This window comes from Lonchura striata, chromosome 2 (assembly GCF_046129695.1).
Source record: "Lonchura striata isolate bLonStr1 chromosome 2, bLonStr1.mat, whole genome shotgun sequence".
Lineage (NCBI taxonomy): Eukaryota > Metazoa > Chordata > Aves > Passeriformes > Estrildidae > Lonchura > Lonchura striata.
Window position 1 is genome coordinate 95,978,428 of NC_134604.1, and position 26,265 is coordinate 96,004,692.

At 36.2% G+C, this 26,265-nt stretch overlaps 1 protein-coding gene across 1 annotated transcript in view; it reads left to right on the forward strand.

Moving 5' to 3' along the window:
- STS (steroid sulfatase) overlaps nucleotides 1-26,265 on the forward strand; it is a 107,112-nt gene that overhangs the window by 36,897 nt on the left and 43,950 nt on the right. The window contains exon 7 of the mRNA XM_077781587.1: nucleotides 7,121-7,257. Within this exon, the coding sequence (XP_077637713.1) occupies nucleotides 7,121-7,257 (137 nt within the window). The remainder of the gene's footprint in view (nucleotides 1-7,120; nucleotides 7,258-26,265) is intronic.

Consider the following 26,265-nt stretch of genomic DNA (forward strand, 5'->3'; position numbering starts at 1 on the left):
AATAGCACATATTCATAATTTACAACAAACTTTGTAACAGGAGTGCTGCAATTACAGTGAGAATTATAACCCAGACTCTTCATAGTCAATGTTATGTTAGAGAATATCCAAACATGTTAAAGTATTGAGAAGCAATTAGAGCATTTAAGCAATCTTAACTGTGCCCTTTAATGAATGCACATGCAAAGTATATGACCATAAACCTTACTCCTGGGGATATGACTAATTGGATTAATATTCACTGAACTGATCTGCCCCATGTATTAGTGTGAGCAACAAAACCAATATTTGCTTTGACACACTAGTTCTGGCATGATAGAGTTCATACCTATTAACTCCAGAGCACCAGTAGACCATTGCTTTTGTGACTAATCCACTAACTTTGGCCATTTGTAGGTGAATGGCCACTAAGAGCTAACCAGGATGCAGAAGTGAAGGGTCACAAGGTTTTGAAAGTCACAGTGCTTAACAGCATTCTTGTAATTCCAGTTTTTTCAGCCCTTTAACCACATGTTTGAACACTGAATTTGTCACACAGTCTCCTTTTCTTTAGCTGAGATATTAAGCAGGAAACTCAGTCATGTACACTGTTAATACTTGTCTACAATTATACCCAAGTACAAACAATCCTGAAGTTAAAGAATTCAAGCTTTCACTTTACCTGGTTCTGAATACACATTTCATCACCAAACTAAAGATCATCAGATATCATGCGTATTTTAGTTGGTTAAATAACTTTGCAATAAATATGTGATGAAGGTCCAATATTCACCAGCACTGGTATTTCCTGTAAAGTTTTTTTATACTATATTTATATGCAATGTATATGAATATATATTAATTTTCCCGAGTTTAATCTATGTAAGTTTATTCCCCTATTTTCTTTATTACCTCTAGAAGTTCTTCAGAGTTTAGGTGATGGACTTCCAGACTTTCTCTTTTCTAGCTGTTTCTCAATAATTTTCAGTTTTATTACTTGTATAAACATCAAATTCTTCAGAAGGAATGGGCAAAGAAGGAGAGGCAATGGGGTAGACCTTTATGTTAAGGGGTGTTTTGATTATCCAAAGCTTAATGATGGTAGTGATAAGTTTGAGTGTTTATGGGTAAGGATCAGGGGACAGGCCAACAAAGTAGATACCAAGGTGGGAGTATGTCATGAACCAACCAGACAGGATGAAGAGGAAGACAGAATATCCTGTAAGCAGCTGGGAGAATCTCAGAAGTCCTGGCCTTTGTTCATGTAGGGGACTTCAGCTTACCAGAGCTGGAAATGCAGTGCAAGTACAGGAAACTGTTTAAGTGGTTCTTGGAGTGTATGGAAGACAACTTCCTGACATAGCTGGTGAGTGAACCAGCCTGGGGAGGGGCCCTGCTGGACCTGCTCTCTGTGGACAGAGAAAGAGTGGTGGGTGCTGTGGTGGCTGGAGGCTGTTTGGGCACAGAGGCCACAAAATAATAATTAGAATTTGTATTTTTAAAGTCTTATCATGTCTTCATAGTGTACAGCTACATGCTGTTGTGCTTACTTTGGTCTGGCTTTTGGAAAGGTGGTATTGTATTTTACCTTCCTTAGTCCAGTGCATGCATATTACAATTTTTGTTTGTTATTTTAATAGACTAAAATAAAGCAAATACAAAATTCAATGCCCAAAAATGGCACTGAAGAAGAATGTATGCAATTACAAGTGTCAGATCTGGTGTGTGAAAACAGGTAGTAGTTTAGTTGCTTATCCTAATTGTAAGGGGGCAGGTCAGCTCTGTGTATGTTAATTCTAATTGCTTTTTCCTGAGAGGAAGTGTGTTTACATCTCGAAAACCTAACAGAATGCTCTCTTGCTATTACAATGTATTTGAATGTCAAATGGATGCTACTTGTTTCATGTTAAATTCAATGTGGTTGTCACTCATACATCTTCAGCCTTTCAATAACCAGCTGCACAGAAAATCCAATGTTGCAATATGCCATGGTCTGTTTTCTAGTGTATCAGAAATTAACAACATAAAAATACCCCTCTGTGATACAGAATACCGCTCTGAGAAATTTCTATACCTGATCACAAGTAATAATATTTTTTTTTAAGTCTAATGAAATCTAGTTTCTGGAAAGCAGTATTTAAATACTAACATGATTATATTTAAAAGCTGTGGTGAAGGTAAATTTGGAGAATCTTCTTGCCTAGTTTTACCAGTCATAGATTGCATAAGCATAATGTTCAAAATTTTATAACAGTGAATAGATTATACATTTCCTCTTTATCTATTCTATTTTAGTCCTTGAATCACTGTTGCAACACCTGTTATCTACTGTAGCAGACTGGTTTAGAGTTTTTCCACATATCACCAGGTCTTAAGATCTAGCAGTTCTCATGTTGTACTGGAATTACAGTTCTCAAATCCAATGTTTTTATGAATCCTACAAGAATTTTCCTTATAGTTTACAGCAAAATAAAAACTATAGAGAAGAATTTGTGTATCTCTGTATACATATAATTATATGTGCACGTATATTAAAAAATTTAGTAACTTATAATCAGTAGCAACTCTACTGGATCTTCATGCCTTTTCTCTCAGACCTCTGATTATGCCTTTTGAACGAGAAGGTAAGAGGAAGAAGGTGTGGGTTTATATAGGGCTTTACCAAATCTTTAGATTATTTAAGAATGATTAGGGTCCTCACTAGTTCTACAGTGAGTGGCAGACTGGTCAGTGGAACACTTCTGAAACAGAAGTTGATCTGTATACTGGACTCCAAAGCTTTGTGGATGAGTGCATTTAGTAATGAGTGCTAGATTTTTTTTTTTTCTCCATGCTCCCAAATATTCTTTAGGAGAGGGAAAATAAAAGGTTATCTAGAAAGGAAATAAAAACACATATGTGAATTGTTTACCTTATGTATTTAAAGGAAGCAATGAAGGCATGAAATTGGAAAAGTAGAAGCATCCTGTCTATTGGCAATAAAGAATTATATAAAAAAATGATACAGTGGTATCTGCAAGTTCTACTTTTAATATCTACTAGAAGGAGTCAGATTTTCTATATATTTACATTTTTCCCCCTCTCTCTGTTACATTTTCAACACCATTTATGGTTCTTATAAGTTATCCCTCAGTGGTCTGGAGTTCTCTTTCTGATTTTGAAAAAAAATGAAAATATGACATCTGTGTTTGAAGTTGTGTATTTTAAAAGACAGGACAGAAACATTCATTCATAAATTCCTTCAGACTAACAAGAATTTTAGCACTGTTAGAAGTCAGAACAAAAAAAAATCCATAATGTAGAACAGTCCTGCTTTGGTACAACTAAGCCAAAATTTGGCTTTTCCTCCTGCAGGAACAAGAAGATTTAATGAAGTGCATTACACTGCTATCACAAAGAGCAGTGTCCTACTGGTGATCTAATCTGGAAGTAGAGGAGGCATCCAATCCATGGGGAATAAGCACTAATTAATTTATTCGCTGGGGGGGATACTGAATAAGAACTTTTTTTAGTAAAAGGAAAATTACTGGAAAGGAAATGTTTCTATCTCCTTGTGTTGACACAGTGTTGCTTCACCTAGAGTGAAGCATCTAGGTGTGAGGTTCTCAGCACAAGAAAGATGTGGACCTCTTACAGTGGGTCCAGAGGAGAATCAAGAAGATGATCAATGGGATGAAACTCCTTTCCTGTGAGGACAGGCTGAAAAAGCTGAAGTTGTTCAGCATGGAGAAGAGAAGGCTCAAGAGAGACTTCATTGCAGCCTTCCAGTACCTTGAGGAGGCTTTTAAAAGGAGGGAGAGGGAATTTTCATAAGGACAGACAGTGACAGGTGATAGTTTTTAAACTGAAAGGGGTCAGGTTTAGATGAGGTGTTATGAAGAAATTTATTACTCCAAGGGCTGTGAAGCACTGGAACAGGTAGAGCAGTTGCAGATGCCCCATCCCTGGAAGTCTTCACGGATTACCTGCTGGTCATGCTGGTTTTGTTGAGACCTGGGATACAGTTGGCTTTATGGGCTGCAAGCTCATATTTTGCCAGCTAATATGGAGCTTCTTGTCAACCAACACCCCCAAATCTTTCTCAGATCTGCTCCCAATCTATTCTTCATCCAGTCTGCAATTTTTTTGTGCTTGGGATTGACATGACTCAGGTTCAGACCTTTGCACCTGGCTTCGTTGAAATTCATTAAATTCTTATGGGCCAAACTCTTGGGCTTGTCCCAGCACCTCTGGGTGGTGTTCCTTCTCTGCAATGTGTCAACTGTGGCACTGAACTGCATGGAAAAGCAAATGATTGCCCAAGGAGTTTTCAAAGCAGCAAGCATTTAGAGCTGTTTTGCAGGAAAAAAGTTAAAAGACTTGTGTTTGAAGCACAAAGTCAGATTAGTTTTAATTGCTCTCTCACGCACTTTAAAGCTGTTTTTACAGCTCAAACCTGAGCTGAATCCTTGAATAGTATAAAGAAAAAAGAGGAACCCAGTACTTTGCAATGCAGACGAGTCACCAGCAATGTGATGCTTTAAGATGTTTTCAAGATCCATTAAAAACACCCTGAAGAATATCTTATGTCAGATGTATGTAATCTCTCTAGCTACTCAATAAATTGAAAAAACTGTGTGACTCATGTAATGATAAAAAATCTCAAATCTTTTGAAAAGGAGATTCTCTGTGTTTGGGCTGTATAAAAGATAGTGGAAATGCATTTTTGAAAGAGCTGTTTTTTGAAGTTGTTCAGGATGTTAAGCTGTCATTGTCAAATTTCTCTCCTGCCTACTAGCTGGTATTGTTATTCCATTTTCAAGGTCAGAGTAAAGGTATTTAGTCATGATTCTCCTCAAGGTGTTTTGGCAGAAGATAAATAGCTGCCTCTGATCTTTCATAGAGTATTAATAGGTGAGACACTTTTCCACCAACAGCAAGCTGTCAATCAAAAGCTGTCAATTTTACTTGGAAAAAAGAGAATGATGTAGTGCCCTTCCATATCAGTCATTGATCTGATGGCTCTTCATGAAAGTTATATCTTTCTAAGTTCAAGAAACAAAATAAACTTGAATTATTATGTCTTGAATTTAACATTTGTAATGGAAGCTATTGATACTTTCAGCAAAGCAAGTAGGCAGTTATGAGAATGCAGTGTCTCTATGGCATTAGAACAAGGTAGTTTGCATGAAAACTAAATATAGCCTGCAATACTAAAAGTACAAAAGAAATTTTTGTGGCGTTTTACCCTAGAATTTGTATATTAATGTCAATTCAGTGAACTCTGTTTAAGCAATAAATCTACAATAATCCCAGGCATTAAAAAATGCAAGTTGTAAACCAAAAATCATCTGCCTTGCAGTAAAGTTCTCTAGTGAAAGGTCAGTATTATATTTACATATCTATCTATCTATCTATCTATCTATCTATATATATATATAAATAAAGTAACATTTAAGTATATGTCTTTTTTTACATCAATTGGTGACATTTTCAGCCTTTTTAATTGATTCAGGGATCTCTTATTATTTGCTGCTAAAATTGTGAGAATTTCTCACATATATGACCTTTCAGATAACAACAAACTAAGTAGAAAGTGTATCTTTTATGTAAAACATGTCTTAAGTTTTTTGGGTCAGTACTTTATATTAAAAAGTAATACAGGATTGATGCACAAATGTTTGTAAGAGAATTAAAATATTTTTTATTAATTTTCCATATGAGGAATGTTGTTTTTCTTCTGGGTTTCCTAAAAAATGAGAATTTTTTAATGAAGAAAAAATCTCTATCAGAAACAGAAACACACTTATCAGGTGAGTAATATGAATAAAAATTTCCCATTCTGTGTTTATCTACTACTGCATATGCCAGTAGAAAAAAGCTTTAACCATGCAACTTGTGAAAAAACAGATTCAACCAAGGAGAGAGGAAAAATGGATCATAAATATACTAGATTAAATTTATCTTTTTTAAGAGGAAAGCATTGATATCAGATTAGTATCTTCTACTAAAAACCCCTTTGTTTTCAAGTTCTAAATGTTAGGATTTTTTTGTTAAATAAGTGTTTTTTTATGAGCATGCCTGTCTTGGGGCTCTCCTCTTTAAAGGGTGGATGAACCAACTGCTTGAGGAAATATATGGTCTCTTGTTTGAGGTTGATGTGAATCACAGGTGTTATCTACTACAGCTTGGTGAGGGAAAATATGATAAACTAAAAGTAGTCTGCAATTAGCTGGGTGCTTTAAGGTGACATCCAGACAAGTTTTGTGGGTAGTGCTTTTGTGGTTCAGCTGATATTTACAATATATATAATGTACTGCAAGTGCTGTTAGAGCATATAGCAGTAAATTTGGCTAGTATGGCACAATTTTAAGTAAAGTAGTATAAATAATGCATAAGGAGAAGTACTTGTTTGAGCTGTGCTTTCACAGCCTGCTGGAATTGATCATAAATATCGTGTTGACAGATCACATGAACTACAAAACTTACAGAATCTATTTATTGCACTCTTTCTTTTGAATCTGTTTAGAAAATAGAAGACAATGGAAACTGTTCATTACTCTGAGAACAAAAATGTTTATGTTAGTGTGACTTTCAGGTTATGTAGAGTCACATGTATGCACATACAGAGCTTTAAAAGAAAAGAGATTTGGTCATATACCTTATTCCAGAATAAAGACCCAGATCCCCATAACAGTTTAGTTGATCAGCTTCCATATGACTTTGTGAGGAAAGAAATTGTGTTTCTCATGGATATGTAGTGCTGAGGGTATGTTTTTGAACAGAAATTGTATTCAGGTTTTTAAAAATATACTTGTAAAATGTGGAGAGGTATTTGGATTCAGAAACTGCTAGATTCCTGCCTTTAAACAAGTCCTTTTTCGATATATATCACAAATAGTATTTAGATGGATTTTGCAATTTATTTTTGCTGTCAATTCAGTAAAAGAGTGGCATTTTTACTGAGTCTGTGTTTATTCAGAATTATGCTGTAATCAATTACCTTTTTTTGTTTTGTTTTGGTGTTTTTTTGGTGTTTTTTTTTTTTTTTGAGAGTGGACAGGGACCCTTTTTTTTTTTAAACTCTAATGAAGAAAGATTTATCTGTAGAAATCTTCTTATAAAATACACTAAGGGTTTTTGGTTTTATTTTGTTTTCCAGGAACACTGATACACCATTTCTTCTCTTCCTGTCTTATCTTCATGTCCATACTGCTCTATATGCTTCAGAAAATTTCAAAGGAAAGAGCAAGCATGGCTTATATGGTGATGCAGTGGAGGAAATGGACTGGAGTGTAGGTATGTTGCATATGCTTCTAACAGCAGTGGAAGGAATTCTTGATGACTTGTGTTCATGTTCACCAAATTGAGACCAGCAATTTGTGTCTATAGTATATCTGTCATACTTGTCCTTTCTACTAAGAGGAAAGAAATAGTAATTTAGAAAGCACAATAATATGAGATTTTGCAATATCTACTTCATCGCCAAATTTATTGTGTCCCACAAAAGCAGGTCCCTTCTTTGACTGTGAAGGTGGTCTATACAGTATGGACTTAGCAGAGATGTGGACATCTGACTGTGGACTTTTGAAGCTGAGTAGTTAAATCTAACCCTCTGAGCTTCTGAGTACATCTGGCATATTCAGATTATCTTTATAAAACAATCTATTATTTTAAAAGTTACCATATTATATCAGAATCAAAATATTTTCAAATTAGGTCTATAATATGCAGTGTTGGCAAAACTAATTTGCTAATTATTTCAGTGAGTTCTCTGAATCACTGAAATTAAGATGAGGTCCACTTCTGTTTATGAAGAATAGTCCAAAAAAAAAGAATTTTCCTTTCAGAGCCTTCCATTCTCTCTGAGGCTGGAGAGGAATTTGTCCTTAAATCTTTCAACAGGCTTCCTGTATCTCTGGATGTATAGAAGTTTTTCTCTGATTCGACAGATAATCACCTGGGAAAACAAGTGACAGTTCACATTTGTAAATAATCATATGGTAGAACAGCAGTATTGTAAGTGCTAAAGATGACTTTATGGTCCTCCTTCCTGTATACCCCAAGCTGATTCTCTTCTCAGTACAACTCAATGCAAATTGGCTTTCTTCAAGAAAGCTTTCTGACTAAGTTGCTATAAACAGATATTTAGCTTTAGTGCATACATAAGTTATGACAGCATGTGCAGTTGAAGATGTATTCTTTGCATATTTTGCATCAAGAATTCTAGTTGCAGAAACAGTGGGCAAAAGGCAGCACAGCATACTTAGTGATTTGTAATGTACTTATTGCAGTATTTACAGGAATGGGGAGAACTGTTGTGGGAAACTGTAATGTGCTTAAGAAGGGTTTAATGTAGGACATAACAGAACAATAGTCTTTTGTAAATTGTGTTTTGTAAAGAGACAGCAGGTTTTGTTTTATTCCAGTTCTATCAACCCTGAATCTTTACCATGTCTATCAGTGGCCGCCAACATTTTGTCAATTGGGTACTTGCATTAGATAAAAGAATACATGTGTTATGATTTTTGTTTGCATCTACATTGTCGCAATCTACTGAGCACTAGCTGGTTTTACTCTCTGTGTTTGATTTCCTGTTTATTTTTCTGTTGTGCAATATTTACCTTATTCCAGTCTAATTGGTTATTTGCTGCTGCTATTACATTTTGCTGTTTCCTTGCTGTCCCAGAGAGCGTCTCTAGGGTTTAGCAGCAAGTTGGAAAATGGGGTAGCTGACATGCTGCTGTTTCAGGTTATTTAGTGATGCAGAGGTTGTAACAGGTTGAAAAACACTGCTCTTTTCCAGAATGACCACAGGCTTTTAGGAGATGTGTCAAATAAACCAACTGTAGGACAGAAGCATGCTATTTAAAAAGCTTGGGCTAAATCAGACATACAAGTTTAATGGAGATAATACGGGAAATAAGAACAAATTTAGAGAAGATACACAAGATTCCTCAGGTATTTCCTGTTCATTACAGGAGCATCAGGGACAGTAGAGCTAGCTTAATCAGGAAACAGATGCACAGATCCACAACTGTTATTTACTAGTATAAAAGTAACAGAGTTGTTTTTTTTGTTTGGGTTTTTTTTTTTTTTCAGTTGGTTTGATTTTTTCCAGTTTTGGTTATGTATTGTGAGATCTTGTTGATGAGAGATGGCAAATTTCCTCCAGGATGTAGAAAATGTGTTTAGTTCCTCTGATACTTTCTCCTCCATTATTAGCATGATAAAAAAATAATAAAAGTCATGCCTGTCATCTTGAAATGACTCTGGAAAAATATTATAGCTTTTCTTTTTTTCAGTTGAAGGGAGTACTTATTTCCATTAACCTCCACTGAAAAGTCCAATTTTAATGCATCAGCTATGTCAGAGAAAGTAGATTGATTCACTGTACTGCTGATATCAGTAACCAATATGTTCTTGGAAATGCCTCTGAAGATGCTACAGTAAAAAAATCTTTAAAAAATTGTCTAGAAAAGATGAAAAAGTGAATACTGTGAGCTTTTCAGAAAGGGAAGTTTTATCATCCACTTGACAGAAATTAGTATTTACGCATAAATGAATGTAACTTGCAAAAGCAGTAAGAACAATATAGCCCATATACAACACTATGCTGCAAGACTTTCTAAGACAACACAGCATATGAAGAAAATATGAGTGTGTTCAAAACTACATAATAGAACAACATAATAAATCTTTGACCTTTAGTAGGAAGAATACACTAACTTTCACTGAGTTCTAAAAGAAATTTACAGTGCTTTCTGCTGACTGAGACATGTTGTGGAAGACCCTTGTGAATGACTTAAAAAAAAAAATGGAGTAGAAAGGGAGTAGAAGTTGCAAGCAGAAGTACTACCAGGTACCAGTGATGAAGATGACATAAAGATTGAACAATGGAATGCAACTGAAATATTATTCCTCATTTGAGAGATCAGATGGAATCAGAAAGACTTTAGGTGCCATTTTCAAGAGAGAAAAAAAAGCTTTTCTTGTAAGATGGAAAAAGTCCACTCAAGACTCAAAATTCTAAATACAAAACAGTTCAATTTTCATTTGTTTATTTATTGAGAATCAATAGCAAATTGGACAATTATTCAATTGAAAGGCAATCGTCCTACTAGGAAGAGAAAAGCCCAAAAGATGAATGAATAAAATACTTCTTTTAATATTTCATGCTTGTGACTTGTTAAACCAATACTGAAGAGTATGATTACAGTTCACGTCAAAAATCCAAAATACAAAGCCTCTTGATAAGCTTTGGGACCATGTATGACTATTGCTTTTTCATACTGATGTGTGTATAAGAGAATTTAATGTTGAAAGCATTCACAGTTATAATGTCACTGCATGTGACATGCCTTAGAGAATTATTCTCTGGCTAATAACATTAATTTTCTTTCAATGTAGGCTAAGCACCTTATTAATGCTATTAATTGTAATTCACATGAGAGCAGATGAAATAATCTTACAGTCTAAAAATGGAAAAAGAAATGATGAATGAATTAATGAATGCACTATCATCCTTTTCTTCCTTCCTCTATTCCCTTCTTTCATTCCTTCATTCCTGATTGAGTATAGGAAGAAAAATGGATATGCTTAGAAAGTGTTTTTGATGTAGATTGCATTACAGTAATTTAATCCAAAACAGATCACTGCAAAGAGTTTTGGAGCCCCCTGTAGACTTGCATGCAGGCTGTGTGAAGACACTAATCCAACACCACTTTTGCAAATGGCTGGTTATTATTTTGTTAGCAGCAGCAGAACTACATATCAGGTTTTCTTCCTGATAATCCCAACTGGAAGGCTTAGATGTAAAAATGTCTCGGAAATTGTAATCTGTCACAGGATGGATAACTGTAAAGTGGGGGCCTTGTCTGGATGTCTTTATTATATGAATGTCCTGCAAGCTGAAAAACCTTAACTGCCTCTCTCCCATGATCTTTTGACCTGTTTTAGGATCAAGTTAATACTATAAGTATATATTACAAGTCATCCGATGTTGGAAGGGAAGGGAAGGGAAGGGAAGGGAAGGGAAATAAATCTCAAAACATCTTATATTTGACTTTCATTTTAAATATCTGAAAAGGTTTTATAGAATTTTATAGGAAGAGTATGGCTCAATATATTCCCAGTACCAGAGGGATAGAGAGCTACTGAACAGTGTCCTGCAAAGGGTTATAAGAATGATTAGAGCATTTTTTAAGAGAAAAACCTGGGAGAGTGGGGATTGAAGCCTGGAGAAGAGAGTATCTTATTGTCCTATATAAATACCTGAAGGAAGGGTGCAAAGATAATAGGCTCAGGCTCTTCTCATTTGTTCCCAGTGGCAAGAAGAAATGGGTACATATTGAAACATGTGAGGTTTCCTCTGAACATCAGGGAAAACTTTTTTACTCTGAGAATGATCACACACTAACACAGGTTGCCATAGGGGTGAGGAATGTGGAGATGGTCTAGGGCTCCAAATGTCCCTGTTTAAGCAGCAGGCTTGGGCAAGGTAGCCTCCTGAGGTCCCTTCCAACATCAATCATTCTGTGATTCTGTGAGATGCTGGAGAAAACAAAAAAAAAAAAAAAGAAAATCTGTTTACTAAAGTCAAATCATGTTTGAAACAAAATCAGATACAACCTTTAAAAGTCAGTGTAGAGGAACAAAGGAACTCTGAAACAAACAGAAGCCAGATGCCTCTGCTCTTCTCTAGTGTGACCCCACCTGGAGTAATGTATCCAGGTCCAGAGGAGAGCCAAAGAAATGATCAGAGGTCTGGAAACATTTTTCTCTGAAGAAAGGCTGGAAGAGCTGAGGTTGGGGAGCTTGGGGAGCTGAGATTGTTTAGCTTGGGGAGAGAAATGTTCCAGGGTTATTGCTGCCTTTCAATATATAAAGGGGGCCTATAGAAAAGGTGGAGAGGGACTTGTTGCCAGTGACTGTATAGACAAGAAAAGAGGCAATGGTTTTAAACTGAAAGAGGGCAGGTTTCTGATTACAAAGTAATTGTTTGTGATGGGGGCAGTGAGACACTGGACCAAGCTGCCCAGAGAAGCTGTGGCTCTCCCATCACTGGCAGTATTCAGGGTCAGGTTGTACAGGGCTTGGAGCAATGTCGCAGGGAGACTGGACTAGATGATCTTTGAAGTTCCCTTTCAATCAGAACCATTTTGTGATTCTCTATTACCATAGTGATTGACAAATTTTGAGGATGCTGATGACATCTTAAGTAGATTTTCCTTACAAGGAAATAATATCCCATAATCTTTTTTAAAGTAAAAGCAGCTCTGTAATTAAACCTTAGATATCTGAAGAAATGGAACCTTGCATGAGGAACATTTATGACTTGTTGAAGCATATGCAATCCTCTGCAACACAACTCTCTGGGGCAACATGTAGCCTGTACTGAAATGTAGCAAGGCAGATGTAAAGTATACTTACTTCACAGAGGAAGGACAGCTGGAGTACAATCTAGTAGGACTATCTGAAAGTCAGACCACTTTTCAACCATTTTTTTAAAATTCATTTAACTGTTATCATTATTAAGAATTTTCTATAAATACATATCTTCACAAAGCAGTTTCAAAGAGGAAGAGAAGGGCAGAAGCTCCACCAAGCCAGCTCCAGACTTCTGTGAAAAACATCTAATTTATTTATTCCCTAATGAGATTTCCTAGTGTTGTAAAAGAGATTTTATCAGTAACATGTGCAGGATGAAGCAGTGGCTCCTAATCTCTATACTACCCAATTATGAGATGATGAAAACAAAATCCTTACATACTTTTTTTCTGATGAATTTGTGCATGTTTAAATAGTTAATATACTAAGCATGTGAACTTGATCACATCCTCTACTTTTTATCTTTATTCTACTCTGGAATGATGTAAATGAAAGATCTAAGTGAAAACCATTCCAATTTAATATAAACTATTTTTAATGACCCCTGTGGCATCTTTCTCTCTTTTTAGTAATAGATTTACTACCACTTCATTAGTAAATGAAAATAATGCTTTCAAAAGCATTAACAGAACAAAAATTACTTTGGAAAATGTAATATATTTAGGAGACAGAAAACTGAGCTATGCCCAAAAGACTCATAGGAAGTCTTGCTCTGATGAAAGTAACATAGTCTAACACATTCACAAAGCAAAGAGAAAAAAGAGTAATTTTTTTTTACTTTTTAAAGTCATTGTTTTAAACTTACAATCCTTTAAGCTCTTAAAGTTGACTTACTATTTTTAATTACAAAGTAATTAAAATTTAATTTTAATATTTATTTCAAGCTATTCTGGCCTGAACTTAGATTCCTAGAGGTTGAGTGGGCTTTTGTGGGCTTTTTTAATGTTTTTCCAATACTGAACAGTAACTATCTTACTTCTGGTAAACAGCACAGTATTATTAAATTTCATCAGAAATCAATATTTCTTCTTTTACATATAATTCTTAGTGGTTGTTATTTTGAATTCTCACATCTTCGTATCACTTTGCAGAGTTTGTATACTTTGAATCTTTATTTGGAAAGCTATTCTAAAGGGACAACTTAAAAGTGTACCATAAATCTTCTGAGAATTCTGAATTGTACTAAAAATCAAAATAAACATTATTAATCATATGAGAAGAAAAAAAAAGGTTAAATTCCTATTGCTTTGAGAAAAAAATTAATGAGCTATCCTTATTTTTTTTTTCCCAAGGAACAATCCTGCATACCAAATAAGCCTAATTTATAATGACTTTTCACCTCATGTAGTCCTTTGTAACAGTGCAACATCGATTTAAAAGATAAGCAAAGCAGAATGATGCCACATGATCAGAAGCAGCAGATAAGCACCGATCTTATCCAGCTACTGTGAATGTGACATAATGTTGGCTGAGTCTGAAAACCAAAAAATAGAATTAAAAATCTGGAGATGGATGTCTGATGTTAATAGTGCATTCCTTGACCTTGCTTTTCTGAATGTATACCGGTGTAGATCTCAAATCTACAAGGTTTAATATTAGGCTGGTTTTCTTATCATAAAAGATGTTCAGCCAGCACCTCTGAGGAAGAAGCTGTTCAGCCAATACAGGTACTCTGCGACTAGAATAGAATTTTCCCACCCTGTCTTGCCATTCTGCTCTTATCCTAGCTTTAAGAGACCGTTTCTTCAGCTAAGACAGTAGTTAAGCTCTTGAAGCACATCCACTCTTTAGGTCACATCTGTGAAAATTGTCAGTGTGAGTGCAGATTAAAAACATTTGTGGTTCTGCCTTTTATGATATGGATGTGTTCCAGTTACAATCTGCTCTAAAACCCAAACCCATTTCATATGTCACTAAGCAGCAATGACTTTCAGTCACTACTGAATAGGACCAAGTTTAAGAGGTGACTAGGTGATGAAGGGCTCCTGTTTCCACTATGATAAGCTTCCTGATTGTCATGGTTTGACACTGGCACAATGCCAGTGCCCCCATGAAAATGTGATCCCTCCCTTGAATGCTGTGAAGTGGAATCTAGAATAGAGCAAAGCAGGCCCAAGCTTAATAACAGGAAAAAACCTTTATTAAACTACTACTACTAAAGAAAAGAGAAAACTAAAGAAGGGAAAAAAAACCACACAAAGATCAAATGAAAACCTTGCAAAACATTCCTCCCCCCACCACCCAACTCCAACAAACCACAGTGAGACACAATCTGGACCCCAATCAGGTTTCCACCCTCCAAAAAATCGATACTCAGTCCATTGAGGGAACAGAGTCTCTCCTGTGCCACAGACCCCCCAAGAAACACAGCTCCACATCCTGTGCTTCCATGTCACACATGGCACCGCCCGGAGAAAAGTTTGCCATGGTGACCCTTCTCCTTTCCATGCACAGTGCTCTCACCACTAAATGCATGGACGGACAGACTGTTTTTAGGATTTTTCCTTTCAAGGATGCCCTGCCAAGAGGGGAGAAAACAACAGTTCAGTTTTTCATTGTTTGGGACCACAGTCCCCCCCCATTTTCCCCTGGGGCCGAGGGCTCAAGAACAGAGATCTTCTTCTCTTCTCTTCCCTTTCCAGGGCAAGGGGGTGCCACCACAAACCCCCTAACCTTTTCTCCGTTCACTCAACTTTTGTCTTTTTTCCAGCTGAAGCAGGTCTCTTGACTCACTGGCATCCTCCCAAAACACAGTCCCTCTTGAAGGAGAAGATTTGGTTCAGGTTGCGGCTAACACGGAAAAGTCCAGCCAAAAGCCACTCCTTGTCCCCCTCCCATCCAGAATTCCTCCTTCCAACATCCCAGGGTCCAAGGTGTCCCTCTTCCTCTCTTTCAAACCGAGGAGGGGAAAGGAAAATTCACAAAGCTTTCATTTCTCAAGGAAGGGTTAAAAGTCCGAACTCCCAGGATGGCTCGATGCCCGGACATCCAGCAACTCCCACACAACTGGGCACCTTGGAGCTCCCCCGGCTTCTCCTTCCTCGCGGCTTTCTCTCTCCCTCTCGGGAGAGGAACTCTGGGGGGGGAAATGGAGACATCCCAGATTTCTTCCACCCTTCCATCTGCAGGGGCCAGCCCGGTTCCAGTCCTTTCACCACCCTTGGGGCTTTCGGCCTACCTTTCTCAGGCCATGGGCTTCCACTCCCCCACCCAGCTCGTGGCTGGGCGGGGGAAGGTCTGCACTGCACGCTGACCGGAACCAAAGAGAGCGAGTTCCCCTGGGAATTCTGCTTTCAACCCCTCTGTGTTCTCAGAGGCGTGTTCACCTTCAATTGGTCAATATCTAAATTGACCTCTTCCTTCTGGAAAAATTCTCTTTCTGTGTCAAACCATGACACTGATCTACCTAATCCTCCTTAAGTACAGTTTCTTTTTATATATCACATCTTTGTAAACAGCAAAGCTCCTTCTCAGAACATTATTTACAAGATTACAAGGCACATCTTAAGTCGCCATTTCTGTAGCACTTTTTAATCAGTCATGTTCAAATAATGTCTTAGTACTCCATGATGGAAAAATTCAGTGTAATGTAGTTTGTGGTAATAGTGCTGTGTGGTTCAAAATTTTCTGCCAGCTGCTTAAGAGGCTTCATTTGCATTTGATATTGCAGAAGTTAAATTGCCAGCACAACGTGTGATAGGGCATTGTGCATTTTTCTTTACAAAAATATAATCATGTAGTGTTCAAAAATGTAAAGGCTTTCTGTTAATTATTAAGCTCTTGAAATTTGGTCTATTACAAAAACAGCGACATGACATCTAACATTGTGTTAGATCAAAATGCTGTAATCGGTGAAAGAAAATTAGCTTTACTCTTAGACAAGCTAATTTCCATTAGTAAGAGAAAGCTCAAAGGCTGTTTTAGATAAACTAGAAATAGGAGAGAATCCTGATGACTCCAAGCAATGCGTATAAGTTCAGGTGAGGATAGGAAGTTCTCTAATGAAATGTGCAACCAACCTTTTGTTTCACCTTTGCCTCTGAAGTTTAATTTTACATGTAAATAGTATGGTTGGATTTTGCTCCTTGCTTAAGGTGGGTAGGGAAAACCATTATCAGTGAGATTAAGAACACAGCATGATTAAGAACAATTGAGAACAATTAAGAGCACAGATTTAAGACAAAATTGACCTGCAGGAATTCAAGTCCATATGGACAAAGGTCTGAGTAAGAATATTCAGATAAAGGTTGCAATAAGGAAACAAAATGTGGCTAGCTTTATTCAAATTGTAGATAATCTCCAAAATACAGACTGGAGAAACTGTTCTAAGGAAGCTGCTAAAGGTTTTGCACATCAAGGGCCTTTGCACAGCAACCTTTTTAGCACAGATACTGTGAAGCTTTTAAGAAAAATTACATTTGCATTGTGCTAGAAAAACTTCATATGAATTTAGTAAGTTAGTTATCCAGAGCAAGAGATCAGAAAGACAGACTTTAGTAGCTTTGGTGGAAGTGTTACTGTTGTCTGCTTTAACCTTCAGTCCTGTACTAGGAACATGACTTTTGCCCTCCTTTTTCTTCAATAGTTGGACACTGAAAGCATATCTGTTTAGGTATTTATGGAGCTTGTAATCCTGCTTTTATAAAGAATGTGACTGTGTTAGAGAAGGAGAAGGATGTTGCTGGTAGTAGTTACATGTCTACAAAAAAAGCCTCAACATGAAACTAAGGAACAAAAAACCTGAAAATGTCAAGGATTTTTAATCTGTGTATTTAAACCTTCTCATCCACGCTTCTTTCTGCTACCTTCAGATAGTTTTGTAGTGGATTACCCAGTGCCTTACTATAGCTGGTACAGCCCATAAATGCATGCAAACATGCAGAAGGCACAAGTGAACATTGTAAGACTATGAAGTCAATTACTAAAGGTGGAAAAAAAAATCATTCTTGCTATGTTTGTGTCTCGTGGTACAGTTTTTTAACACATGTTTACATGCCATTTCTTTTCCCATTGGAATTCTATCTTCTTATCAGAGTGCCTTCTTAATGAGCAGCTTCTCAACAGTAGATATATTCCTCATTGTTAAATATGAGTTCTCATGTTTTATTTAACACATGCTATTGAAGTTCTGTTTTGAAGACAGATACTTTGACATGTCTCATCTCTTCTGTGTCAGTACTTTCCTACAGTGTATAACAGATTTGCAAATAAGCATTTTCACAAAGCCTTTGTAAGATAGGAGAATCTCATTAATCTGTTTCCCAGAAGAAAAACTGAGACACAGAGATGATGTTCAGTTTTAACTCCTGAGATATAACTTTGTTGCTAGTCATCCACTAATCCAGATCTGGATCTATAGTAAAGCATTAGGACTTCAATTCAGTTGGCATGGGATTTAGGAAGGGGAAAAGATAAGTAATTTTTTTCACAGTTTTGATCCGTGTTGGAGGTTGGAAATGGTTAGAATGTGCACCTGGACTCAGGAACTCAGGTTTTCTTCTGGTCCTGGGGACTTTTTAAGGATAATTAAATATCATTTCCAATATATGAACTATAATGATATGAACAGCTTCTGTGATGACTCAGGGAATATCTTCCAGCCTTTTACCATTTTTTCCTAGCTGGCTGCATATCAATTAGCTGAGGAAAAAACCTGAAAACTGATCATGTGCATTTCAGTTTCAGTGATGATACTGAGAATAATACAGATTCTTTTAAAATAATCCACAATGTTTTTTTGGAGAGAGATATGAAACTTTTTCATGCTTCTTTTAAAATGTATGTTAATAGTTTTGAGACTGTGCTGCTTAAAAAAGGTGATCTGAGTGAAAGCAGTAATCATACAATAGAGTTTATGACAATAGGCTCTTCATCAACAGGCTGGTTCCTGTTAGTGAATTTCCATGCAGAATTGCATACTGCTGGTTCACAAGGCTCAAATTCCAGGTGGTAATAAGCTCTTATTGATGAGGTTATAGAACTGACTTTTTATTGACTCTGGCTGGTAATCTTTCAATGGTACATTTGACTGCTAAAACAACCACACTATATAATAGGCTGGATGGTAATACTACTAAAGATCATTATTTTTATAAAAACAGTTGTTTATATTGCATTAAAGAAACTTTTTTATTACTTTCTGTATAATAACAAAATGTAATAATGAGATAAATAATGAATATTTTAGGGCTAGGAGAAGTAGTAGAGTAATGATACAGTGATTAGTGAAAGGCAGGCTGGTAAAGTGGTAATTTTGCTCTGGAGCTTTTCCCCTCACCACTTGATTGTAAAAAAAGACATTTATTTTTCAATTAAAAATGCTATTTAAGAAAAACCAAAGCTGAATCTTTAGTTTTCTTTTCTATAATTCTTTTTTAATATTGGTGTTTGTGGGGCAAGGTTTGTGTGTTTCACAGTTATTTTTTAATTATTTTGAATGCTTTCTTTTTGTTTTTGCTTTCTTTTGACTATGTATACACACTTCTATTTTTAAATTATTATCTCTCTATACCGATTAAACTTTCTTTATAACATTTCCTTATGAAGAACACATTTCAGTAAACCTGAGAACACCGAACTGATTTTGTAATACAGTAGTAAGCTCAATATCCAAAGGAACACCTGACCCCTAAGGGCTGGCTTGCTTATTTGGAATGAGCAAAAAAAGACTCCATGATAATCACATTCTTGCCTTAGACCAGCATGAAGTTATATTCTACAGCTTTAGTGGATCTTGCAGCCTTATAATTCCACAAGAGGGGAGGCAGAGCATCTTTCTCTCCCTTACCTCCTTTTTTTCCTAACCAGCTTCCAGAGAAAATAGAAAGAAAGAGAAAGAGGAGAAGAGAGGAATCTTCCTTTTTCAGCAAGTGTCTTTTTAGCAAACTACTGGATGGACTTGTCTGTAATAACACACTTACATTGCCCATAGTTAAGTGTGACTAACTTAGGTCCTTCAGTTAACATGGTTTTATAGTACTGTTGCCATTTCATTGTTGTGAGCGTAAAGGACTTTGGCTCTTTAGGCTCTTGTATCTCAGTGGTTGAGATAGTTATGGGTTAGAAATCAAGCTTACTTTAATTTCCTAATCAGACTTGCATCAAAAAACAAAGCAGGAAACAATACAACAGTAATAATACAAATGTAACTGCATTTTAATCCTAAAGAAAAGAATGGCCTAGCCCTAAAAAACAGTACAAACATTGTCTTTCTGTGAATCCAAAGATAACTTAATGCCAGATGTTTGAAAGAAATTAATAGTTCAGGATACCTCATTATTTCTAGTAAAGTCAAGGAAGATACTAGTTGTGCTAATGTGAAAAATATTGCCAATATAGAGTGTTCAGTGTATATTATATTGGTGTGTAAAAGGTAGCAAAGTGCTTCTAATCCAGAGTTCAGTTGATTTTGACATCACAAAATCACAGAGCATATATTAAGCAAGCAATAAATGAATACTTTTTTATTTATTTGTTTATAATTCAAATACATATAATTTATCCTTTCCAGTTGGCAGACTAAAAATTGGACATGAGGCAGCAGTGTGAATTTGCAGCTCAGAAAGCCAACCATGTCCTGGGCTGCACCTAAAGCAGCGTGGCCAGCAGGATGAGGGTGGTGAATCTGCCCCACTACTCTGCACTTGGCAGATCCCACCTGGAGTGCTGCATCCAGCTCTGGGGTCCTCAGCACAGGAAAGATGTGGGCCTTTCAGGACTGGCTTAGAGAAGGTTGGTGAAGATGAGCAGAGGGCTGGAGCGCCTCTCCTATGAAGACAGACTGAGAGAGCTGGCTGAGAGAGAGCCTGGAGAAAAGAAGGCTCTAGGGAGAATATACATAGGAAAATAAATTATAAGAAAGACTGAAGAAAGACTTGATACCAGTACTTGTAGTGATAGGACAAGGGACAAAAGTTTTCACTAAAAGATTTAGATTGGACATTGGGAAGAAATATTAGACAATTAAGGTAATAAGACACTGGAACAGGTTTCCCAAAAAAGTTGTGAATGCTGCATCACTGGAAGTGTTCAAAGCCAGATTTTAAGTAACCTGATCTAGTGACAGATGTCCCTTCCTAAGGCAGGGAGGTGGGACTAGATGATCTTGGAAGGCCCATTCCAAACCAACATCAAGACAGAATGAGACAATGTGACCAGCACATCCTACAGAGCAATGTTTGGACATCATAGAAGGATGTTATGAGCAAAGTCCTACTATGATGGTTTTTTTACCATCATTTTTTTGAGAGAAACAAAATTGGCAGTTGTCCTTAAAAAACAAACAAACAAACAAAAAAAGCCTAAAACTTTTCTACAGGCCATATCCTTGCCTGTTTAGAGCTGAGGTAGTCATGCTCCATATCCTCCATTTCTCAGTCCTACTTTTGTGTTATTCTGCTGCAGTTTGCCAATCTTCTTGTACAATAACCCCCAGGTACTGCTCGTAAAAAAATAGATGGCCTAGTTAAAGAGAGCTTTGAGAACTTCCTTGGCAAAATATACTAGACAATAATACCACATTTACCTCTCAGAATGTAAACTGATTTTTGATGAGACATTTAATTATTGCCCTGGTTATATATTATCTTTAGGAATTTGTGGTAAAATAGTAGAAAATAATTTTTTAAATAGGAGGAATTGGTATATTCAATATATTATCAGGAAATGTATGCAAATACTCTGTCCTACTGTTACTATATTTACTTATTGAATCTTGATAACAATAGAGTCAGTTCCTGTGTATAGCCAGCCATACTTTTCCAGTGCCTTCTAGAGCAGAAATTTATTTGATGGGTTGTACTTACTTCTCTGTGCATGTGATACTGAAACACCGTGTGTTACAGAGCTATTCATGTGAAATGTGAAGATTCCAAACATTTCCTGTTCAAAGACATCTGTTTATATATAAATTCTTAAATTTGATTTTAAAGGTCCAGAAATGATTAGTTCATAAAAACATACATTGATAGGGAGGAACTAACCCTCTTGCATTTGGTTCTAGGACCATATACATATTCAGTTTAAAATGTAGTCTGATATTAGTAAATGTTTTAAGACGTGTCTTTGAAGACATAAGAAAGAGTTTCTTTTATCACTCCCCATTTATGCAATCAATCACAATCAGCATATATTGGAATGGTCAAATATCTGAAGCCTGTCTATCCATAGGAATAGTGCTATTCCCATAAGTAAAAAATATACTCCCCATTTATGCAATCAATCACAATCAGCATATATTGGAATGGTCAAATATCTGAAGCCTGTCTATCCATAGGAATAGTGCTATTCCCATAAGTAAAAAATATACTGCTTGGGGCCTTCAAGTGGTTGTTTTCCATCTGTTCTTTGGAAAGTTTACCTTGGCAGTAACTCCTCTCTTCCCCAAATAGTGTCTAATTACAGTTAGACGAATTTGTTCCATGTGTCTACGTAAATATTTCAGCTGATCTGTGGTGTTTTTGTCAATGATCCTTCCTCATCTCAAATTTAGCCTTCAGATTTATCCTAAAAAACACATCTCACTGTGATCCTTATATGCAAGGCATAGCCCTTTCAGAATTCTGTCTTGCCTTCACACAGGAAAAATATATTGATCCATTTTTTGTAACCTGTCATTGCAAACAAAATAACATATAGCATTCATAGTGTTAAACTTTTGTAAACTCAGATTAATTATTAATTTCACATGTAACATACTCATGTTATTGTTTTATTATTATATGAGAGAAAATGAGAGAAAATGCAAAGAACTGAGCCTAAAGGTCTCAGGGCCCTCTCTGATCTCATGACTCAACCATGTCTTATGGGCATCAAACACATTTTGGTCTAAGCAGAGTCCTCAAGTATTTCCAAACCAATTTAAAACAAGAAAGACATATTTTTCTTTCCAGACCAGAAAAAGGTAGATTTTCTTTTTCTTCCTCATAAGCATCTGCTGTGCTACTGAATACTACTTTGAAACTTCAACAAAAACTCTTTTTGAATAGGCTGTGAATATTTGAATATTTTTTCAAGAGGACTTAGATGAATTAAAGAACCAAAGTGCCATTTCATGAGATAATGAGTAATATTTTGAGCTAGTAATCTATCATCAGTGAGGATGACCTGAAAAGTAATTTACCTTCCCTTCAGACAGGATCCTCTGGAACTGAAGTCAGTATATATTTGTCATGTTTAACACACATACATATACCAGGGGAAAAAGACGCCAAATCATAATTTGTGGGTCTCGCAGTATTAGTTTGTATTTTTTTTTTCCTAAATTCTGAATCTCATCTAGAGAACACAGAGTAGAGTCAACATTGTTAGTAGAAAAATCCCTTGAGAGAATTTTCATAGTCAGGTTTCCTTTCTTATTCTTAGTAAGAGTATCTATACAGAGATTCATTATCCAGTAACATGTTTTGGAGATGGTGATTTACCAGTCGGCTTTGAGTTCCTAGTAGCACTTTGGCACAAAAGTTAGAGAAATAGGTGAATTAATAAGAGTGCATGGTGATCCTCATATCAAGGAGAAAAAAAAAGTTGTATTGGAAGTGAGTTAATGCACACCTACTTTCATGTTAGATTAGATTTACACAATTAAAATCAGAAAACCAGGAAATTAAATTTATTGAGATTTCATGATGAATATTGTGAGTTTGTGGGCCCCAAGTTAAGAAACTCCCTGGGGGCTCCCCTTGCAGGGGAGACCCTCCTGGAGCAGTTATTTGGCAGGAACGAGAGATGCATTGAACTTTTTCGGTCTTTAGCTTCTGTTTATTGTTAGCTTACAAAACTTCAGCCCACTGTCTGCACCAGACTCTGCTTGCAGGAAAAACCGCACAAAAATGGCTAACAATCTCGTGTTACAAGGCCTTTTAAGTCTAATAAAAAACGAAACTACCCAATTAAGAAGTGACACCTAAATTATTTTCCTTTCTAACCCAATAACTGACCCCTAAAAACCTGCAATGTGGATTTTTCTACCCAGTTACAAGATACCACCTAAACCCAAGAAGAAGAAGGAAGAAGAAGGAAGTACAATGAACTCGAGACAACACCCTATATCCTCCATCTTGAACCCATCTATAGCATACTAAAAATCCTAAAGCCTAAATTTCTCACCCATGTGACTACACTATCTACAATCTCTACAATCTATTTCACACTTTTGTGGTTTCTAGTTTACCTTGAGGCTTTGGAAGTTTTCTTCATGAGTGAGGGTCAAAGTCAGTGTCCCCCTGGGGGTCAGGACACCCTAGAGCAGACAGAGGAAAATTCCCAGTGCCCTGGCTTTCCACAGAATATAATTCAATCTTGATAAAACTCCTTTTAACTATATGGCATGTCATTTATAGCAAGTGTTTAAATCCTTCCAAAGCAAAGATTAAAAAATTTGGCTGCTGAAAGATGATAAATGTTTATGCTCTAATGTCAGCCAATTTTTTACAGTTTGAATTTTACTTAATAAAAATGAAATAAACAACTGGCAAATGCTTCAAAGTTTTTAGAAAAGTGCAGAGGATTAAAATGGGGGGTTAAATTTTTTTCCCTGTTTTATATTCTTCATAATTCTCCATACTTCATTCTTCATAACTCTTTGTCTGGCAAAATGTTGTCATGCATTTGGTTCTAGGACCATATACATATTCAGTTTAAAACTTAGTCTGATATTAGTAAATGTTTAAGCCTTTGAAGACATAGGAAAGAGTTTCTTTTATAACTCCCCATTTATGCAATCAATCACAATCAGCATATATTGGAATGGTCAAGTAACTGAAGCCTTAAATTCAGCTGACAGTCTAATCCAAAACTGAATAGTATCCCTCAGCTGTCACTATGGCTTGCCAAGGTCACACCTAAAGAAATCCCTTTCATAATTTGGAAGAAAACATGGGAGACCTCAAAGTGGGAAATGAGACAATGTCATTTTAAATATTAATCTTAGTTGTATGTGTGAAATGGCATTTTTGATATGTGCAGAAAGAAGATGAAAATTTACCTAAAAAGTTATCACAGCTGTCATGCAAAATGCAAATTCAGTGGACCCTCCTAAAATTGCGTGACCATTTGTCATATTTCAGCATTTTAAGCAGGCTAAATATCAAGATTTGCGTTAGAAATACATTGACTTATGTTCAACAGATGTAAGGTCTAAAAGTGAATTTCAAGCAATGCATTTATTGGCTAATTTAAATACTAATAAGGAAATAGCTACTGATTAGTTATACTTTTTGACCTGTAATAATCCATCATTAGTGCTGCAGTACAGGAAACTTTTTTATCCTGCATTGTCTCTATTGCTGCCATACTTACAGGTCTTCAGACACTTAACTCTGTGCTTCATTATGCACATGTATTGTACATATCTAAAATATCATTCCAACTTTCATATTTAAAAAATAATTTGAGCCTATATGCATAAGAAAAATAAGAGGTGTGGTACTCACCTCTAGGAAAAACCTTATGCATGAGTCAAAATTTGGTTGTTTTATTCAAAGCTGCTAAGCAGTGTGTGTACCTAATCTGCTGTGCACTATGCTGAAAATTTATCCTGAGGGTCTGAAAGACACATTATACTTATAAAATTGTATAAACAGTCACAAGTTATTTGCAAGTTTACAGCTACATGGCAATCCAAATCCAAACAAAAAGCAAGTTCACATTGATACCTTAGCTGACCATACCAAAGTTGCCTTGTTTTCTGTTTAAAAGACTGCCCTTTTCTGAGTGCTTCTGTTTATTTACTTGTCCCACTCTGAGTCTAGAGGAATCTAACAAAAACTCTTGTTCTACAGACTGTCTGGACCTAAGAACTTCTTATCTGATTTCTAGTAGTATTTGGGGCATTTGGGGCAATTGCCTTACCTTATTTCGCTATGAAAAAAATTCAGAATTTTTGGGGCCAAATTTTTAGAATCAATGAACTGTGTATTAAAATCCATACTTTTTGCTTTGTTTACACTGTATGTAGATCCCACTCTCAATGTATCTACAGCATACACAGCTGGAGTTGGACTGTGCCTGCTCTAGACTTCTACTGGAGAATTTATCAATCCTACCATGTTTAAAATTGCCAACAGTGGCAGGTATGAAGTGTCTTCGGAGATGGAAAAAGACTGTCAGCACACCAGAAGAGACTAGAAACCCACTTCAGATCAACTCTACTGTGGTCCCTGACTAAATGCCCATTAGTAGTATGAGTGCCTTAGTTGCATTCTCAGGATTTGTTCTTGAAATTAGACTTGGAAAGAAATCCAGGTCACAAAATCCAAGAGAGTTTTGCTATGGAAACATAAATATGTTAACTGTCCATGACTGGATTTACTGTAAATATGCATTTCTGTTACAAATTAAAACACTTATATAGATGGTTTATTTCAGAACCAGATGCTACTTTTTGACAGAATTTCCTGTTGACATTGAAGACACCACTAAGTTATCATACCAGGAGCTTAGCACACTTGAGACTCCAGCTATGTACTTTTGGAGAAGATTTTGTTGTATGGATTGTTTCCATTGTGTAACTTTAGAAATAGTAGCACAGTAGTACCGATTCAAGGCTTTGTACTGAATACACACTCTACTTTCTTTATGCAGGAAGAACCTTATACATTTTGTAATTAGTTATGCATCTATTTTTTGTTCTCATCAAAGAGTCGTACTACCTAGTATTCACTCTCACCTTTGAGGTTCGTATGCTAATGTCCTCCTTATGAGATCACTTGTCTTCAAAGGTGGATGTGTTCTGCTGACTGGCTAGATAATGTGCCATAGCACATTCTAATGCTTTGTCCCAGAATTTCCACTCTGCAGTAGTTGTGTTTTAGCTCTGAATGTTAAACAAATTGCGTGCAGAGTTTATGTACTGTTCATCATATGTGCAGCCACTTCTTGTGTTGCTGTCAATGGTTTTATTATTTTCCATCTTTACCT